We start from the raw sequence: 21,323 nt of genomic DNA, 5'->3' as shown, positions 1-21,323 counted from the left end.
TTATAGCTTGTAGACTTGCCAACAAAATAAGTAAGCTTAAGATTTTTAATTAGGAAGCTACAATTTTTGAGAATAGGATTTTTATCTTTTTATTGTGAAAAACGAATTGCCATATATGAGCTTGAACCTACCAGTATTATACACATAAGTTACCTTTCTTCCATTGCCTGCACTTTTTGCTGTTGCCAGAAACTATCTGTCAGTATTTAGCCGATCAGGTCATAGTTCCTTTCTTTCCTAAAATAGGTATGTGATATAAAATGAATAATATTTTAGCCCTCTATTATAAATGATTCCTTCTTCCTAATACTTTAATAGGTGAAAAAGCCATGAAAAATCTGATTAAACATAAAAAGGGAAACGACAGTCATTGATAGCCATCTCTACTGGCAGAAACCCATTAATCAATTTGCCTAGTCACACAATAATAGTTTTCATTTTCTTGGTGTACATTTAGAATACAAAAGGTCCTTCAGACAGCACAGTAAACTAGTTGAACATACTACTAATTTTTATCTAATTTTTCTTTAGCAGCTGAAAAATATTATACAAAATATGGGATGAATATTACTTTATGATAGCTTCTGAGTGCTATATAGTTAAACAGCTATTTTTAAGGAAAACTTCCAGGTTTTGCATGATGGCTAAATAAATATGATTACTCAAAATCTAGTAGAGTATTTATATCTATGAAAAAACAAAACAAACAAAAAGCAAACAAACAAAAAAACCCCATGAACTACTATAGTTTTCCAATTTCTGCTGAATGAATTTACTTGAAATATGCAATTGTAGAGGGGTACACCTGTGAATGTGCTTTGTACAACAGTGGGTATGTCACAGGATATGACACATGTCAATAGATACTCATTATTCAAATTCTGCTTTTTTAACCTCTGCATGCTGCAAAGCCAACAAATGTTTTTTAACTTGTAACACCATTTATGAAGGTAACTAATTGGCAAATACAAGCAAGGATAAAGTAAATATTTGCCTCATTGTTGGAAGTTGGAAATTAAATCCTTGTTTTACTGAAAACAGTGGCAATTACAATGACTTCCATGGGATCAAGATCATACTTAGGAATTTCTGTGTTCTACACTCATATCCACAGAACGAAAGAGTTAGTGTTCTTCCTTGAAACAATTTTCTACTTACAGATTAGTGCAAAACAAGCAGGCATATTAGCTATTGATAATAAAAACATTTGACTGAAAATGAAATATTAATCCTTGTATAAAGGTGATACCATTAAGTATAGTAAATGAAGCACACATGAAGCAACTCAAGCATCAGTAGCTCAGTACTGTCTTCCATAGTTTTAAAAACTTTTTAAACTGAGTAAACAATCAATCAGAACATTGTTCTTGTCAAAAATACGTGATGATACTCACTAAAATGCGGAACAAATTGGTGATGTTCCCACATTTGTTTTAGTAGTATAATATAAATCAGCAGCACGTAAAAGAGTAATCAGACAACAGAACTGACAGCAACGTTTTACAGTGCTCTAAAAATCTCATGCTTGAATAGAAAATGACAGAGCAGCACTGATAGCAATGTTTGCTTTCCAGCTCTGGAATCCAGACCCAGCAAATGACTGAGGAACTCAATTAGATGACTGCACCAGAATTTGAGGTTGTGAAAAGCTTCAAGGTCGAAAAGCTTCCATAAAGACTCTTTGCAACCTCAGTGGGATTTGGACGTATAAGACACCCAGTTTCTGACCTTTAATGGTCCCTAACTGCTTAATAATTGTCTTTACTTAGAGATGGAGAAGAATTTCACTTTTGGCAAAGCTCGAATCATCTGCAAGGAACTTGAAGGATTTAATCTGGCAAACATTTCCAGAGGTTGCCCAACACCCACTAATGAGACTGTGCCTCTCACAAACTACTTTATGACCCACTTCTTCTGTGCTACATTTGATGGGAGACCCTTGGGCACTGTTCACACAAGCCACATACCCATCCTCTGACTCAAATATTGTGGGCGTGGTATAAAAGTAACGTGCGATCTCAGTAAGAGTTCTTTCAAACACTGGGGACAGGTGCCTTCAGGAAAGACTCTCTGGGCCAAATCTGGACCATTGGGGGACAGTTATATAAAAATAAGCTACTGTAACATGGATACTCCTGTGCTCAGAGCTTTTACCAAAGCTGACCTTGAACTGTGCAGATTTTAAGTACAACTGATGCTACTGGTAGACAACCTAGGGCCATAAAGATCTTTAACTTGGATAAATGTATTTTGCTGTGAGATCTTGGGACACTGCTATCCCCTTGGCTGGGGAAGAACTAAGGAAAGAAAATATAGTTGTAACATATTATCAGAATAACTATTCCAGAGAGAAAAAGAGAGGTAAAGAAAGAGAGACAGAAAGAAAAGAAAGAAAAAAAAAAACATCAAAAAGTTACCTTACCTCACTTTTAGATTGCCTTGCTGTGGCTGTCCATCGTAAATTGACAAAATATCAAAATCCTCCTCAAGGGCAAAAGTATGAAATGACAACTGTATCCTGTTACGTTCTCCTGTGATAATGATCCATGTGCAGTTGGCATAATTTGGATAACCATGAGGAAATCCAGGACTTTCTATAGTACCATTTGGTCCCTGTACCAAGCCTCCACAGTTCTGACCTGGAAAAGAAGAAAAGAAAACATGTATTCTGGTGATTTTCCCCTGCCCCAGTATATATTCTTACATGAGAAAATATATATAAACTTAATTTCATATTTTTTCTAGGTTAAAAACACCACATAAAATTGCATTTATACTATTCTTCCCTCTGGATTCAAAACCTCCATCACTGGATTTTCTGAGACACCTACCATATTTTTATGCAATGAATCATTATTTGAGGTTATGTAGTATTAACAACGTACGACTTATCATCCAAATGCGAAATTAGCCTTGATGCCATAAATTCAACAGACTGGCAGTTTTAATGTCAAAGAGTGTTCAGAGCTTTCTGGTGAACGCCATTTATAAGGTTTTTATATTAATACTAAAGTATTAGAGTTTCTGCTGTTCTGAAACATACTTTCAAAGTAGAGAGCAAAATGGAGATGCACATTAATTGTGTATGCTGTTGCAACAAACATTAAGATTTTTATACTTTGAAAACACAGCAAAGTTTCTGTGGTATAACGTTTTTAGTGCCATATATACTGTGATCACCAAAACGATTATGTTTTTTAGGATTCTTAAAAAATAACATTAACGGTTTACTCAGCAGGCATTTGTGTCTGGTTTGTACATCCTACAGACCTTGTGAGGGTATGGTAGCTCATTAATGGGAAGTCCTCAACAAGAAACCTTGACTTATAGTGCGCACTCTTGCTAATTTCCTACTTTATTTTGTTAATCCCACGTACAATAATTGTACTGACTCAGAGCTGGAGAGAAGCGTTAATGAGATATTTGAATAGAGAAAAATTTAAAGACATTCTGTGCACTGTAATGTTTGGATTATTACACACCTTTTAAGCACTTCAGAACAAGTATAATCCCAGCATTTTATTGTTATAGCTAAACTGAAAAAATATTTCAGGCTGCAATTTTATTTTTAACTTCCCAGCAGTAGGTATCTGAGACTGAATCCTTCAGAGCAGTGCTGTCAAATGCATGTGGGAAGTTTCTAAATCTTAATAAAATGGATTTAATAAAAAGGATTTGCTGCTAAAACTAAAGAACTAATAAGTAATGATTTTCTACTAAATTTCAAATATGACAAAAGCTCTAATGAACAGATTAAAAGGCTACAAGGATTCAGGAAGCCTTTAAAGTAGAAATCTTCCCTAGTATATCTACCAATTGATTCACATTACTTTAATAAAACATTTGTATTATTAAACGTTCCTGAAGAAGAAATTATACCATGAATTATACCATGAATTTAGCAAGAAAGTTTCAGCTATGTTCACTGTAACTTGTCAGCATTCTTGCAGATGCTTTGTATTGTATTCCTCTTCCTACAGCCACAGGGGAAATGTCATCTAAGTGTCACAAGCAATTTAAAATAATTTAATTTCAACAGGAATAAAGTTTTGAAAACAGAAAAGGAAAATTATAGTGACAGCCCACCACCCTAACACTCTAGCAAGCTAATTCATGTCTCCAACATTCAGAAACTGTTTTTTGTAAATCAAATACCTAACCCCTGCAAGCCGTGCTGCACGGCAGCTTTCCTACCACTGTGGTGTGAAAGGGTTGCAAGTTTCCAGGACTATGTTATAGGAGCAGAAATTTGTAACGCTGGTTATAAAGAGCATAATACACCATATGTATTTGTATATGTACATGCAATATGTTAACTACATTTCTGACTTCCAGGGAGACAAACAAATTACCTCCCCAATCTCTTAGGGAACCCTATATCTGGCTTAAAGTAAAACTGAATATTGCTGGGGTAGTGAGCCCTCCCACCCCCAAAAAGGCAACAACTCAGCAGCTTCCTTACAGAAGCAATTGCTACCCACTTGCAGAAGTTTTTCTACTGTCAGTGATTGCTCCCGGCTTTATTCCAAAGTTCTTTGGTACTCCTTACTGTTAAATTCAAGTTATTGTGCATCATTCTTTTGGAAAATAAACAAACCCTAATGATATATAAAGCAGCCAACATTGTACCCCTATTTAACTTAAGCATTTCTTACTACACATAACCCCTTCTTTCTCCATTTCGCTTTTGTTCTCCTGTGTATGTATCTCCCTTCAGTTCTGAAACTATTTATAAACATGCCTATTCACTTTGCACCCAAGAAACATGAGGCAAAGGAGAACCATAAAGGAAAATAATTACTGTGAAATGCTATTTAGGTTTCCTTTAAATTTTATATGTGTATATATAAATATGTAGTTATTTACCTAGTGTCTAGTAAAAACCTCAAAAAAATCCTAGAAGAAACTGAATACTGAATTCCTGGCAATCTCATGGGTGGACACTGACAGTTGTGAAGAGGATTTCTATTCTGAATTAAGCAATACCCAAAGAGACTTTAAGAGCTGTGCAAGTCCAGAAAACTGTCAGCCTTCTAGGTCTGTCACTGCCCAGTTAAGACATGAAGCATGTTTAGAGGGCAGTATTGGGAAATAAGGATTAGCTGCTATTTGTATAGTACCTGTGCTGTCAATACATGTAAGTCTTAAAACCTCCAGAATTGTCAAATGTTATACCTCAGCCAAGGAGTAAATTCAGCATCAAATCACTTAAGAGAGATTCAGTAGAAGGATATACTTGGAGAGCAAGAATGAAGAGACTTATGGGTGACAGATGGCAGCAAATTAGATGGGAGCTGGCAGAGCAATATCCCCCAAAAAAAGCAGTTTCTGACTGCAGACACATCACAGACCAGTAAGAGGACACTGATGAGATTAACTAAGAAGAATTTGTTTCTTATGGGTGCCTTAAGAGCAGAAATGGTCAACAAAGTCCAGGAAATTCAGAAACAGAATAAGAACAATAAAAGAAGCTGAACATACCAACAAGAAAATGTTAAAAAAAAATATTAATATCAGCAGAGTTTAAGTAGTTCTGCTGGGCTGAATGGAAGCACAGAAAAGAATGTAGTCTGAATACAACTGAATACACCCTAAAAGATCTGTCCGTACAATTCACTTTGTCAAATAAAAAAGCAATTGTTTCCATTTTTCACTAAATGTGAAGTCTTTGATAGAGTACAATATCAGTACACTGAATTATTTCAATATTAAAGGTGTATTAGACTGCCAAAATTTTATTCACATGACACCATGTAGTTGTTTATATGTACATAAACTATCCTGTTAGCATTCATTTTCTGTCATAAGCTGTCTGTAAAAAGATATTTCAGGACACTTATTTTAATTTTATGATATAAACAGTGCAATTTAACAAAAATTACACTCTTGACTTAGAGTTGAAAATCATTTACACTGATTTCCCCTTATTTTAGGTTCTTTGCATATCCTGTACCAGTCCTATTTGCACCTGCTCAGGCGCGACATTTCTCAGTTGTGAACTGTGTGAGCTCACCAAGAAAACTTAAACCACTGCAATTTGCCCTAGACACTGAGGTCAAATGGGTGGTAGAATCACTAAGAGTTTAAGTCCTGCTTTGCTATAAGATTTTGAATAAAACTCACAAAATACAAACTTACAAAATATTTTCTGAAAATTGGACTTTCATGTTCCTGGGCCTTTATATTTATCATGGTTGTGTTTATCCCCCCCTTGTTTACCAGTATCTAATAATAAGAACTGGCTGAGTACAATTCTTTTTCAAGTTTCAAATGTTTCTACAAGAAATAAGCAAAAAGACAACCAATTATATTCTTGTAATTCATAAGGTGTTTATACATATATACAGATATATGTATATGCATACATATACATATTTACAAAGAAAACAATTTTTGCAAGATAAATGTACTTTGAAAACGCAACCTACAAAATGCACCAAAACTAACTATAGTAAAGCCAGTGATACTAAAGATATTTTGAACAATAATGATAACAAAAATGAAGTCACATTCTTGTTGTGACTCTGAGTAATATTTTCCATTCTGCAGCTGCAGAAAAACACAGTAGCTAGTAGTGAGGCTGAGAAGAGATGTCTACAAGATTGTATCTTCCTCATTGTTTAAAGTAGATTCTATTATGAATTACAGTTTTATTGGTAAGTTTGATAAGTAAATGAGAACAGCTGTGCTTGGCCAGATCAAAGGCTCATTCAGCTCAGCAAACCAAAGGAGGTACCTAGGAAGGACTTTGCTAGAAAACTCCCCTCCCCTTCAAGATCTGCATCTCAGGGACTTCTTAAAAGGAAGACATTCTTTTCATCTTTCTGTTTAATAGCCATTGAGAGATTTCTTTTCCATGAACTCAACCAGTCATCCTCTGAGTCTGTATTAACTTTTAGGATCTTCAGCGTATTGTAGAAGGAATCCTAAAACATGAAAAACCCTTCTTTGTGTTTGTTCAGCAGATACCATCTGTTAGGTTCATTTGATTTCCCACTAAGTTTTTGCATATGATTCTTATTCGTGCTTTTTATGCCATTTTCTATCTTATTGACCTTTATCATGTCCCAGCCTTGTTTTTTTTCCAAATTCAAACATTCTACTTTATATAGCTGTTCTTTGTACTAAAGCCATTTTATCACCTTTCTCTGAACCTTTTCCAGCTTTGCCCTTTGTGAGATAGGGATACCAGAACTTCTTGCAATATTGAAAAAGTATATACATCATTTACGCAGTGATACTTTTAATCCCTTCTCTGTTCTCCTACTAATTTGATCTGTTTTTTTGCTAAGGTAACTATTGTCTTGACATTGTTATAGGACCATATATCATAATCAAGGTTCCTTTCCTCCAGAATAATAGTGAGGCTAGAGCCTGTCATTCTACAGAGAAAATTAGGATTTAACTTTCTTTTCTCCCCTGTAGATATCCTACAGTTCCTAACTATGTGCATCAGATCACATTCATCTTCTCTAATTTCATCAGCTACTTCAACATCCCCTAATTTGGTCACATAAGGCCTTTTTTGTAGTTCTCCACAACTGGTCCTCATCTTTATTAACTCACAACTTCCTATCATCACAGCCACTTCACTGCTATTCCCTTTTGCAGATCATTCATGAGTGTACCGAACAACACAGATGCCAGCAGAGAACTCTCTGGGATGCCACAGTGACTCCCTCCATCACAAAAACCAGCAATTTTCTCCTGTCCCTGAGGCATAGCTGTTAGCCAAACTTTTAGCAGACTTTCTTATGCCCTGCATGATTTGTTTCCTTTATAGTCTTTACCAGGAAACCTTTTTCAAAGTCGTTTGAATTCTGATCACCTTTATCCACATTCAGGCTGACCCACTCAGAGAACACCGATAGGTTTGAAAAGCATGTAGTTTAAAAATAAAGACTTGATTATTCTTCAATATATCATATTTAACCATTTGTCAATCAATTATTGGTACATGCCAGCTCCTGCTGCTGACTGGCCGTGCCCTGCACCAGGCCTCTTGTTTCTTCCTCATGAGTATATCCTGTAGCCATCTTCTGACAATGTTACTACCTGATAAAATTGTTATTTCCTAAATTAACTTCAGTCAAGAATAGAAATATCAAATGGCCAGAGAGGCAAAAGCACTATTTTCTGAGGACTGTTTAGAATGGCATTTGGTTGCATCAAGAGTCCTCCAAAATTAAATTATTAAGTAAACCTCACAACACCTTTAGAAGACACTTTAATCAAATCAGAAAGTACCAAGTTCTTTTTCATTTAGCTGTCACTGAAGACTTTTTCACAACTGCAAGCCACCATCTCTGCTGGCAAAACTGAAGTATGCCCCAGCCAGCAGTGATAGTACAAAGATATCACGAAGAAGTCACCTGCACTGTGCCAGCATCTGCTTGCTAAGTCCACCATCACTTTCCAACATCAGGGAGAACCGGTGCCACATAGCTTCAAACTACAGATATTTAGGCATGTTCAAGACAGTCCCAGCTCAATGTGAAATGAGAACAGTATAAATTTACTCATTATGTAATCTTTCTGCAAGATGTGAGCAAAAATAGTTAATTTCAAGAGAATTAGTGAGAAATTGTTTAAAACTTATTTGATTTGAAATAATTAGTAATGATCTGTTAGGTTACATGATAAAAACCTCATCTGTCCACCCACAATGGAGCACAGAGAGACAATGTCAGACAGCAAATCCCAAGCATCACCCTGCCCAAGTTCTACTCAGGCCCATCCCAGGAGCCATCAGCCCATGGCAGGACCATCTCCACATGCCCAGAGGAGCACAAGGGGCCCCCGGGCAGGTGGGAACCCAAAGTAAAGACTTAGAGGAAGGGACACCCTTGTCCAGGGCCTCTCGGGACTGTCCCAGGAAAGGCTCCACCCCAACGTCCTGGTGTAATGCGTACCATGATGGGCTAAGAGGAGCAGCTCCAGATCACCTTCCAGACTGAGCATGGGACATGTCATGTGGTGCCAGGCAAGAGCATTTTAGGATTGCACAAGATTTATTATGGTATGCTTAGGGAAAAAAACAGAGGTGGGGAAGGGGATGGATTTAGATGATTTGGGAGGGAACAACTGTGAGAAAAGAGAGGTCTGAGGGGACAAACAGCGCTGGTTGTGTGTAGATAGTGGCCCCGTGGAGGTTGTAGAGCCCCATGGGTGGGTGGTACCAGCCTGGGGTGAGTGTGTGTTGGGGTGCCAGCAGTTGGGCTAGACCATGGGCTAGATGGCATGTGTGCCTGGGTGCCAGTGACTGGGGAGACTCCCTTGAGTGACACCAAGTGACAGCCCCAGGTGGGACCAGGGCCAGACCTTATCTGGCTGTGTGCAGCACCAGGAGCCAGCACAGGTGTATGAGGGATTGTGTGAGTGCTGGCTCTGGTCTGTCCAGATAAGCTAGAGAGCAGGTGACATGGAGGGGAAACCAGGAAGGTTTCTCCAAGGAAAAGATCACAGGGGGTGGCTACTGGGAACAAGGGAAGTTGTGGTCAGCTGTGTGTGTGTGTGTGTGTGTGTGTGTGTGTATGTGGGTGGACCTCCAACCTTCTCAGCCAGAGAGAGGAAACAGGATGAGGCTGCTGGTGCTGCCTGAGTTCATACAAGTGCTGAGTGTGTCTACCTCTGTTAATCTATGTGGCTGGACATAGGTATACATATGAATGTGGTGTATACATTTGCTCTGTGTTTGCCTACTGAGAAAAGCTGCTCAGCCTTGCCCCTTCCTGCATCTGGGGCAGAGAGATGGGGCAGCTTCGCCTCTGCTGGCTGCTGGATTCAACCCTTCCTATCACAGCTAATTGTCTCTGAATCATTTAATATTCTGTAGCTTGGCAGCTGAAGCTAAAACTAAAGAAAAAATGGCAGCTAAATTTCAGAATTTAGATTTATTTCCTTCAGATACCAATCCATTCAAAACCTGCAATTTTTCTCTGTGACCAGTCTAGGACTTTCCCTATATCCACTTCTCATGAGATGAGCAGTTGGCAAATGCTAGAATGCATGTAATAACCTTAAATTCTGATGCAGGCATTCACAAAGTGACTGCAACTTCATCAGTCTATAAAACGTTTTAAATTGAGACCTTACTTCTAGCTGCAGGATATATATTCACTGACTGTGTTGATGAAACAGGAAAGCTAGTGTTTTTAAAGTCTCAGATTAGTACTCTGAGAGTCAGGCAATAGCTTTGTGTGCAATTTTGTATGCATATTTAAGCCTTTATTCAGCACCCAACTGAAATGAAATTGTCCTGAAGGTTAAGGATTAATATTACTATTCGGCAAGAAGTTCTGAATCAAATCCTGCTATAATGGTAGCTTTGCTGTGTACCAGAGCAAAACATCTTAATTGCTGGCATGAGGAATTTTTTTCTTTATTTTAATGAAGTTCTCAATGCTGAAATGCATATTATACATCAGTTCGATTACACTGCCATTACAAATTGAGAAAAAGATATTTCATGTTCCCTTTTCAATACTGGAATGTCCAAAACCACCAATAAATCAGTATTCACACAAGTTAATAGGGAAATTAAATGCAGCAAAATATTTATTTTCATCAAAACATTTTTTTAAAGAGCTTTAAATGCTTTTTTAAAAAAATCCAGTCTGCAACACCATCAATTCAGTGTCACTTGCTAGTAAAGACAAAAAACAAAAACAAAAACATAATTGCTCTCACAAGGCTACAGCTTGACAGTACTTCCTTCTGAAAAAGCAATAAGTTCTTAGTTAAAAGCAAGTAAATTATGTGAAGTTGTTTTATCCCCTTTCCTTCAATAATAATTATATTAGCCTGGTAAAAAGTTCTCTGAATTTTTGTTCTTCCTTTGCATCTAGTCCAATTATTTTTAAGAATCATAAAAATGAAGAAAAGAAAATGCACCAAAGCAAGAGGAAAACAGTGCAAGTTGTATGCCAGATTTGAAATACATAGAAAGTGGTGACGAAAAAAGTTATTTTACAGGGGGTAGGATTCTATATTGTAAAATATTGAGCTAAAGACAGAGTTAGTGTCCTTTAAACCTAGACTATTCTTCATAGATGCAAACTCATTCTGCAGATGGCGATCACTGAGGACAGGGTGGATTTTATTTGTTTACCTTTATAAAATGAAGTAAAATAAATTGAGGTTTTAGATAGACATGACTATTATTGTTACAGTTGCTTAGCAACAGCTGGTAGAATGAGAGAGTATGGTATCGCTCAGGTAAATAAAAGGAAATTGCTGATTTCATTGTTTGTGAAACACTGAGACAATAATCCAGATTCTCTTCTGAGCTTCAGTGGAATAGGAACAACTCAATTGTAGGCAAGCTACTCTGAGAAGTGGACTTCTCTGACAGACTCCTGCAATATACAGTATAACTGTCTGCACCAAATCTGTTCACTTCGGTATTGTCACTTTGACTTTCATTTTTTATTGATGCCATTCTCCCAGACCACTCCACTGACAGCCTTGGTCACATATCAGGATCTTAAAGCAGGTTTTTTTTTATTATCATCTTTGTCACTGGACATCTATATCATGAGGTTGAGCAGTGTAATGCAGTTCAAGTAGTTTGGTTTTATACTATTACTAAAAGAGCATATTGTCAAAAAGACCAATTCTGAAAGCTGGGAAAAATCCATTTGACTCATTGTAACTGCTCCATGAGTGTCGTCTATGTTAACTGCCTTTTCTTCTCTGACAGTTATTGCTTTGTGCATGACTTCGGTTATCCAACAGGCTTTGTAGCATTTTTTTGCCTGTGTCTGACCACAGAATCAGTTCAGTAAAAAAGTTTCAAATTTGTTCATCTCTGCTACTTTAATTCATTATTTCTTTGCATTTAAAACAGAAACTTTTATTTCAGTGTGCTTTAATTACCAGTGCAGAGTCAACTAACATCAATGGAGGACAAATACGATCTCCCAAATTAGATTGCTAAGTTGTCATTCCAGGAAAGAAAATGACTGACAATAAGTTCTTCAATAGCCATTACAGAAGTTTCATTTTCAAAGATGGAAGACTTACTTTTAGAATTGAATTTAGAAAGATCAGATTATATTGCATTAGATTTTAGTGTTGAAACAATCACCTTTACTAATACAAATGCATTTTGCAGGAAGATTTTAGGTTTCACATAAAAAGAAAATGCTATTTGATGGGTCTACAGCAAGAAATCATGAAACATTCCCCTTGACAGGTATATTATTTCCATACACATAATTGTGTTTCTTATTTAAATTCATATTTTATATAAGTCAAAACATGGGCACTGCTGCCTCATGCAATGCACATATAAGAAGAATTTTCCTATGAAAAATTAACAATATAACTTAGGAAACAATATTACATGTCAAAGCTTAAAATAAACAAAATATAGGTAGCATGACAACAAATGCATGTGTAAAATATGGCTTTCATTGCACGTTTGATATTAATAAATTTATACCAAAAAAACCCATATACAATCTACAATATTCATTAACATTACTAGGGTGGGAATGACGCAACAGATGCATATTCCCTGGAGATTATAAATTCAAAGAGACATTCATGACTGGAACTGAAATTGCATGTTCTAATAATCTTAACCACAGGAAATTTAGTTCCCTGTGTTTTGTATCTCATTGACAAGTTTGCACAACATTAAAGTAATTACTGATTTTAATGGAGCAATGGGATGGAGTGGAGGGTTATGTAGTTCCCGTGCCTGAGTCATTATGTCAGTAGCTGACATTTATGCACGGCAAAATTTAGAAGAGAGTAGCTAACCACCACCTTGCAGCGCCAGTAACAAACACAGTTGCATGAGTAACCATGGGTGTGATTTAGTATTGTTCCGAATCCTTTGGCCTTGTCTACACCATTCCAAGCATGTGCCAAAATGCTGCCAGTCTGATTTGGTGTCCACTGTTCATACCGGAGTAAATGGCTGAAGAATGAGATATTTCTCTATATCTACATAGGATCAAGTTTTATTTCTCTAAATACAATGTTTCAGTGTTATGCTTTCCATTGTATGTATCTCAACCAATTATTTAGATCTGTTAATAATGGCAAGAAATGTTGTGAACTGTGACAAAAATGCAATTAACATTTCCTTTAAGGCACAGCTGATTAGAATAATACTTTATAAATACTCTATATAGTATAACTATTTACTAATTAAACTCATTTAGCCCATGCACGCAATTCAGATAGGTTACAGAAATAGAAGTTTGAACAATGAATTGAATTCAAATAAATTAAGAAACTTAGATGACAGTGCAAACTGGAACTCTAAAACCTGCAAGTGGATATTTATAATATTACATACTTAGAGAAATGCTTTGTCCTAACAATGCAACACTACATGAGATACTGTACTTGTCAGAGCTGGCTTTGCCTAAACTACACAATTTCTTATAGAATTACGGTGGATGTTGTTTTAAACTTACCAAATTGAAAAAATACTCAAATATTCAATTACTTATGTGAGGTAAAGGACATGAAATTGCAGAAACTTCAGGCTCCTTCAGACCTTTTCATCCAGCCTCTGTCCTCACATACTGTCTGTACATCACAACACACAAGCACTATCTCATGGTCTAGTTCTGAACTGGATTGCCCAATGAGATTTTTGATCCTTGATTAAGGCATATGTAAAATAGATAGAATAGATCTACCTTTTGAGGGATTATTACAAGCAATACCCGGTTATGTTCATTTTACATGAAATATACTGTACAAAACAAAACAGCCATCTGCATCACTGACTCATCCTCAGGAGCCCGTGTGACTGACAGGAAACAGAGAGCCAGAAGAAGCACAGCGAGTGGATGCTATTCCTGTTGGCAGTGCTAAAGCTGGTTGTGCCAGGGTGGGTGAAATGTAGGCTGATCTGCTATGTCAGTGCCAGGTCTGTGATGTAGAATCGCCCTCAGACCTGCGAGCTGTTCTGATGTTCACAGTCACTGCTTCCACAAAAAGACACGGAGACAGGCTTCTCTAAGACATTTTTAATTTACTACTCCCAGGATATATCCTTATGGCTCTTCTTCCATGAGTATTCTAATGCAAAATAATTTTCTGAGCAAGGTACAAATACAACATTGTCTGTTTTTTCCCTAGATCAAAAGTAAAAGCTTTGATATTTACGATAATCAAGGGGTCTAACTTTAATTAAAATAGCTGAGGTATGGGGGTAACGGCTCATGGAAGTGGCTGATCCTGATACCCTAGCTTTTCTGAACAATAACAAAATCTATCTGACCATTGAAGTGTCCTGGAGTGTTACCATACTCCTGTTGAAGTCAATGACAAGAATTCTATAGATTTCAGTGAGAGGAGGATCAACTTTGTACATGCAGGCTCAGATTCATTACATGTCTGGCTTGCTTTCAGAAGGAGACAAAATCTGAGGGGGAAGTGATTGGCATGGTTCAATAGAAGTGGACATGCCTTTGGGAGACTGCACATGGCCATCAATAAGAGCAGGATAAGACTGTAAAATGTTAGCTTTCACTCATGTTTCATCAGACTGCACTATGTCATGCTGTCTTACATCTCATCTGACAGGCACATTTCTGTTATAAAACACAAAAAGACAGAAAAAACAGCAGTGATTCAAAACCAACATGTTTATTTTAGTTGAGATGACTAGTCAATTAGCAGTTATGATAAAAAAAGCTTTAACTAGTTCAAAATTATCCTTGTCCCCAAGAGTAAAAAAACTTGCCACTCCACACTTTTTATACAACCAACTATAAATTATTAATTCAATCCACATTGTACTAGTTATTGGACTACAGCTGCATGACTTACTCTTGCAATTCTGAAAGCACTCACCTTTAACATGTCTTACCAGACCTGACTCCCAGTTTATCTTGCTATCTATAACTTTATTCAGGGAGGAACATGATCATATACATATGAAAAACACTGAACATATGGCTCTTGTGGCAGAAACTGTAAAAATGAGTTTTCCACAGTGGCTTGCTGGACAAACAAATCCTGTTTCATGCTTCAACTATAGCATGGTAACTATAATATCTTTGTGTCATTGTAACCTATACTTGACAAAGCTGTATAATTCATGCTATCATTGTCAGCTGGAGTCATCCCATCCATAGAAAAAATGTTCTTAGAATGTCACAGAAAAATCCCAAATATTAGCATATTTTGAAAATAAATTTAATGTTCACTGCACTGTATAGTTTATAATCACAATCTGGTGATGAATGACCACATTCACTATAAATTAAATTATTAAAAATTTAAGTAAATAATGTTTGTGATTCTTGCCATTTGACATAACAGATATTTTTCCATGTTTGCATTTATGAAGTGTTAATTCTGTAGGCTATTAAAACAACTAGAACCAGGAAAGGGAATATCAAATGTCACATACAAAAGTATAACCACATTATAATCACAGCATTTGGAGAATATGAAACACCCCCATATGCACTTCCCATATCTCCTCTTGGTGCCATTTCTAAAAGAAAATGACACCAACAAAACAGGTTTATTACTAAATTTCTTTGATTTATCTCAGCATGGCCTTCTTCAAACCAACTGTCTTCGTGTCACGCTTTGTGGATTTTCAGTTGATATAAGCTGGCATGTCTTCACTAGTTATGTCACATCAGATCAACCATAACACTAGTTGAATTTCCTTATACTATTTGATTATCCACCTTCCTTCCTTCCTTCCCTTCTTCCTTTTGTCCTTACTTTCTTCTTCTGTCCTTATTTGCTAAAGGCATTTCACTATTGCTCTTGAATCGGATCTTAATTATACTATGTTAATTACTTTGATATTTCTATGTTTCTAAGGCAAAACACTGTATAGATAATTAGTAATCAAAGAAAGTGCAAGGAAAAGGTTAGACTGTTTACTGTATTTGTTAAAGCTTTTTTCCAGACTCTTTGACTGTTTAGTTGTTTGATGGATGCAACAGATATTGAATTTCAGCTGCCATTTCACTTGCTTTTTTTTTACAGAAAGGCTACATGACAAGCTGCAGAAAGACTTGGTGATGCTGACAAATTCCATATCGACACAGGCGTGGTAACCCCATGCCCAAGGAAAGCCCAATTTTGCACACAGAGCAATGGTCTCTTAGGTACCTGTTAGGACTCGAGAACTGTCATGGAGCAGCTGGAGTTTTGAAGTAATGGGTTCAAAAAACATGAGTAAAAAAAAAAAAAAGTGAACAGAATATTTAAAATTATTAAAGTTGAAGCAAACAAGCAGGAAGTGTCATTAGGCCCTACATATGCTTGCTGTCTAAAATGAGTTCTGCATGCAAGTTCAAACCCACAATCTTATCAGACAATGTGTGGATAAGAACTACAAGGATGGTTGAAGGTATGAAACATCTTCCATACAGGGAGACTAAACAGACTCAGATTTTTCTAGTCTGCAGAACAGACTGCTGAGGAGGAACGTGGGAGAGGTTCAGAGCATCACAAGGGTAAGAAAAATTCACCTTCTGTTTTGTTTTTCTTTCCTCTGTTTTCATTACTCAAAACTCTCCTTTTGCTGATAAGTTCAAAAACAAAAGAGATACATTTTCACCTAGTGAATAACTAAACAGTGAAACTCATTTCAACAAGAAAGCAATTAGACTGTAGCAAAATATAAATTAATAAATGAAAAGAAGTCCACCAGAGCATTTTAAAAGGAAAGATACAAGATCTGTCTCAGAAAGTCTCCCAGGTACACACATGTAGAAGCAAGAAGGTGTATCTTGGAAAGTCCAATTGTACTCTTACGGTTTTTTCTAGGCATCTGCTTTCAGCCAGTGATGTAGATGAGATACCAAACTTGACAAATTTTTGTCAGATCAAGTATGCTCTTCCCGTGACTCCCCTGGAGATATCGCTGAAGAGGGAATACCACATAGTGCTATCAAAGCATCTAAGGTTATTCAAGTCAGATTTTGAATAACATCAAACGAACAGGTTTTATGCTTTAAAACTTTTGTTTTCTTCTTCACTGAAAAGCATTAACAAGTTGCACATTATTACAGAAAATATCAACTATTGCTAACCTTTGGTTATTATTGCCTTCATGGAAAATATTTACAGAAATAACATACATTGGTTTCCCTTTCTTTGTTAGAGCTTTCTTTGTCTTTTGTTGACAGCTCAGAAAAGTATTATTTCTAGCCAGGCTGATCAACAGTTATAGTAGCTGATCAATATTGATAGTGATAGCAGTTATCACTGAATGTCTTGAACTGCACATTTATAATAAAGAGGATTTTCAAACTTCCCATGAAACATTCATACTATGTGAGCTTTGGGAGAGCTAATATCTGCTTAAGATATTTTTACTATTGCTTATCCCAACAGGAAGTAAGTGAAAGGACTACATGCACATGAATTAGATTGCCACCATGAGACTATACTAAGTAGTAATTTATTGTGAATAAACCCTTTCTGTTCAGTAAGAAATAATAGTTTCTAAAAATACAACAGTCTGTTCCTTGATTTGCATGGACCCTGTTCACTAAACAACATCTATTCGTTTGCAACAGGATGCCTAATTTGTGCTGACTCTTCCAAATATGTCATTTTAATATACTTACAGACAAACTGAATTGTAGAATAACCTTGGAAACTTAATTTTGGCATTCACATAAGAATTCTGTAACTCCCTTAGTGGACTAGCTGGACTATCAGTAAGTTGCAGAAGGTCACAAAAAGGTTTAGTAAAACACCACAATAACTTTTCTGAAAGTCTTCCCAAAAAGACAAAATGTTATGAATAATCGGGAGAGAACACGTTTTTCTTATAAAGGAATGAAGTTTAGTATTACAGGTCAGCTCTTCAATTAGTCAATTAAGACAGAGAAAGTTATGAAATAATTGGCTAATAGCCAAATGCACAGTGGGAGAAGGTGTCTGAAACCTTGAAATATTCAGTTTGCATGGTTGGAAGATACTCCTTGAAGCAACGCTTACATGAGACTGCTGTTTTCACATATAACCTTCTTGAACATATTTACTTTTCACAAATGGTAATGACTGAAATGATTGACAAAGTCCTTGTATAAAACTGGTTTTGAATCATAAAACATAGGCTTTTCTTAAGCTGTATAGAAGATGGGTTGTCAGAACTGTGAAACCAATGTATGCCCAGAGGAGAGACAGGAGTTTCCCTCTTACAAAGAAACAAACATTTGCAGAGAACAGCAAACAAGAGTAGATGGGCACTTCAAGCAGATGTTTCATTTCCCAGTAGTAAGAGTTTCCATAGTATCTATGCAATTAAGAATCTTGGCTGAATCAGTGTTTCTAAAATAAGCAGGCAGGTGATAGCAATATATTCATCCAGGTGTATTTTATATATATGAGCTGATAATCTGTGTGTTACTTGTAAAAAATTGATAAGATTTCAGACTGAAAATAAAAATAAATTAATAAATGTAATGTGTTGAGTTTCTTTAGTTTGAGTACTTTTAATGTTTCAAGTGAGAAGGTCTTGATTTCCTCTCCAGGATAACAGTGCAATGTTCTTACTAACCTGCCTGGTGAATTTTTCTACTATCATAGAGATATTTTTTTGTTCCTCCTTGTTTAGCATTAAAACCAGTTGCCAATAGAAGCAGTTCAAATGAAATTCTATATATACTCTTTTTTTAAGTTCATGTGTTATTCATCAACTCAACATTATCTGCAATGATAACATTTTTTTGTTGCACTTGCTTCTGTTACTCATGATGTTGTTGAATAGCACCACTTCTTACAATAGTGGCATGACATTTTAAGGCTGTTTTCTTCCAATTCCTGGACCAATATTAAAATCTGTATGAAAATATAGCTAAACTAGAGTCTGTTAGGACACAATATTCTGTATTTGAATTCTAGTTTTATAACAATATCTCCACTGATTCCTTCCTCAGTGAGCATGGTCAAACTTCATGTGGTGTCTGGGACTGAAAAATTAGCATCTTCACACTTCGGTAGTATATATTCCAGCCCAGTCATAGGAAGGGTCAGTGACTTGTATGTGCTGACTGCTTCCAGCACCTGCAGTACAGTATGGTATCATAAATAAAAAGAGAGTTTTTGATTCTTCAAAAATCCCCATAGCATGCATAGGTACTATAAACACACATACAGAGACACACACAGATTGGCGAAAATAAAGAAACACTGAACTTCCACAAGTGGAAGGAAGAACTAGAACCACAGAAGCAAAGGCTGGGGCAAAGAAAGGCAAAGATCTTTTAGGGCTTTTGGGGTTTTGCTTTTAAAAATCTGACAAAAAATCATAAACACATGCCTTGGAATCAGAATCTTTCTGGTTGGAAGAGACCCTCAAGATCATCAAGTCCAATTATAACCTAACTCTAGCACTACACCGCATGCCTAAGAACCTTATCTATGCACCTTTTAAACACCTCCAGGGATGGTGACTTAACCATTTCCCTGGGAAGCCTGTTTCAGTGCTTCACAACCCTTTCCATGAAGATTTTTTTCCTAATATCCAATCTGAACCTCCCCTGGTGCGACTTGAGGCTATTTCCTCTTGTCCTATCACTTGCTACTTGGGAGAAGAGACCAACACCCTCCATGCTGCAATCACCTTTCAGGCAGTTGTAGACAGTGATAAGGTCTCCCCTCAGCCTCCTTTTCTTCAGGCTAAACAGCCCCAGTTCCCTCAACCTCTCCTCATAAGACTTGTGCTCCAGATGCCTCACCAGCTTAGGCACCCTCCTCTGAACTGAACAGGCCTTAAGCCCATCAAAAATTCAAAATGTAAAAGATAAAAACTTAGATGATGCTTCTTTAGTTATGCACTCCGACAAAGTCTTTAGTTATGTGATCACATGGTCATATTTTTTAAAATTAATTCCTTCACATCCAGTCTCATTCCATTACTTAACCACTCCTTTTCCTTCACAACCATTCTGCAGTTCAACATCCTTACAGTTCTCAAAAAACATGTTTCTTCTTCACACAAATGAACAACTTGAAAGAGCAGCAGATGACTGAAAATAAATTCTAGAATATTTAGTTAGGTCATTACAATTTTGCTGCTTCAGTTCCTCCTAAATCTGATCCTTACTATGATAGAAAATTCAGACAAGTAGACTTATTGCACATTCAGGCTTGTCTACAGAGGGATTGAAATTTCCACACAAATAGAAATATGTCTGGAATTTAGCACTCGGTAAATACTACAAAAAAGCATACAATTTCTGCTCCTCTTTAGACTTTAGGTAACTGCCACAAACTTTTTCATACTTTTTCAAAATATTATACTAGAGGAAAACCACCATGGGGCATTGACTCCAGACACAATTAAGCACAAGTTTAAGCTCATAGAATGTTTTGGGTTGAAAGTGACCTTTAAGGATCATCTAGTCCAATCCCTCTGCCACAGTGAGGAACACCTTCCACTAGATCAGGTTCCTCAAAGCCCCAGCCAGCCTGGCCTTGAACACTTCCAGGGATGGGGCATCCACAGCTTCTCTGGGCATCCTGTTCCAGTGCCTCACCATCCTCATTGTAAAAATGTTCTTCATTATGTGTAATCTAACCCTACCCTCCTTCTAGTCTAAAGCCATTACCCCTTGTCGGGTCACTACAGGCCCTGGTCAAAAGTCTTTCTTACAAGCCCCTTTTAAGAGGGATTTAAGGCTGCAATAAGGTCTCCCCAGAGCCTTCTTTTCTCCAGGCTGAAAAACTCTCTCAGCTTCCTTCCATAGGAGAGGTGTTCCAGCCCTCTGAGAATTTCTGTGGCCCTCCTCTGGACCTGCTCCAACAGGTCTATGTCTTGTGCTGGGGAACCCAGAGCGGGATGCAGTACTCTAGGTAAGCTCCCACAAGTGTTGCATGGGAGAATCATAGAATCATTTGTGTTGAAAAAGACTTTAAAGCCATCAAGTCCAATCATTAACTTAGCACTATCAAGTCTACTACTAAATCATGTCCCTGAGTGCCACATCTACAAGTCTTTTAAACATCTCCAGGGATGGTGACTCAACCACTTCCCTGGGAAGCCAGTTCCAATGCCTGACAATCCTTTCAGTGAATAAATTTTTCCTATTAATAATATCCAATCTAGACCTCCTCTGGTGCAACTTGAGGTCATCTTGTCTAAAACTAGATTATGTAGTTCACATCTCTCAAACTGCTGACCACAATTCTTTTTATGTAGCCCAGGATATGGTTGGCTTTCTGCATTGCAAGAGCACATTGCTGGCTCATGACCAGTTCTACTTCCACTAGTATCCTCAAGTCCTTTTTCTGCAGGGCTGCTCTTTCATCACCCAGTTGGTAGACATGGATTCAAGTCTACTTCCTGAATAATCTGAGAGTTTCAGACA

At 36.9% G+C, this 21,323-nt stretch overlaps 1 protein-coding gene across 1 annotated transcript in view; it reads right to left on the bottom strand.

Annotated features, from left to right (window-relative positions):
* Positions 1-21,323, bottom strand: part of CSMD1 (CUB and Sushi multiple domains 1) — a gene marked incomplete at both ends in the record, with an annotated part of 1,064,284 nt that overhangs the window by 843,104 nt on the left and 199,857 nt on the right. The window contains one exon of the mRNA XM_082048870.1: positions 2,423-2,639. Coding sequence (XP_081904996.1) covers positions 2,423-2,639 — 217 coding nt within the window. The remainder of the gene's footprint in view (positions 1-2,422; positions 2,640-21,323) is intronic.

The sequence above is a fragment of the Streptopelia decaocto genome, assembly GCF_964273445.1.
Source record: "Streptopelia decaocto genome assembly, chromosome: 3".
NCBI lineage: Eukaryota > Metazoa > Chordata > Aves > Columbiformes > Columbidae > Streptopelia > Streptopelia decaocto.
The sequence above is the reverse complement of the archived record's forward strand: the minus strand, read 5'-3'. Positions and strand labels throughout refer to the sequence as shown.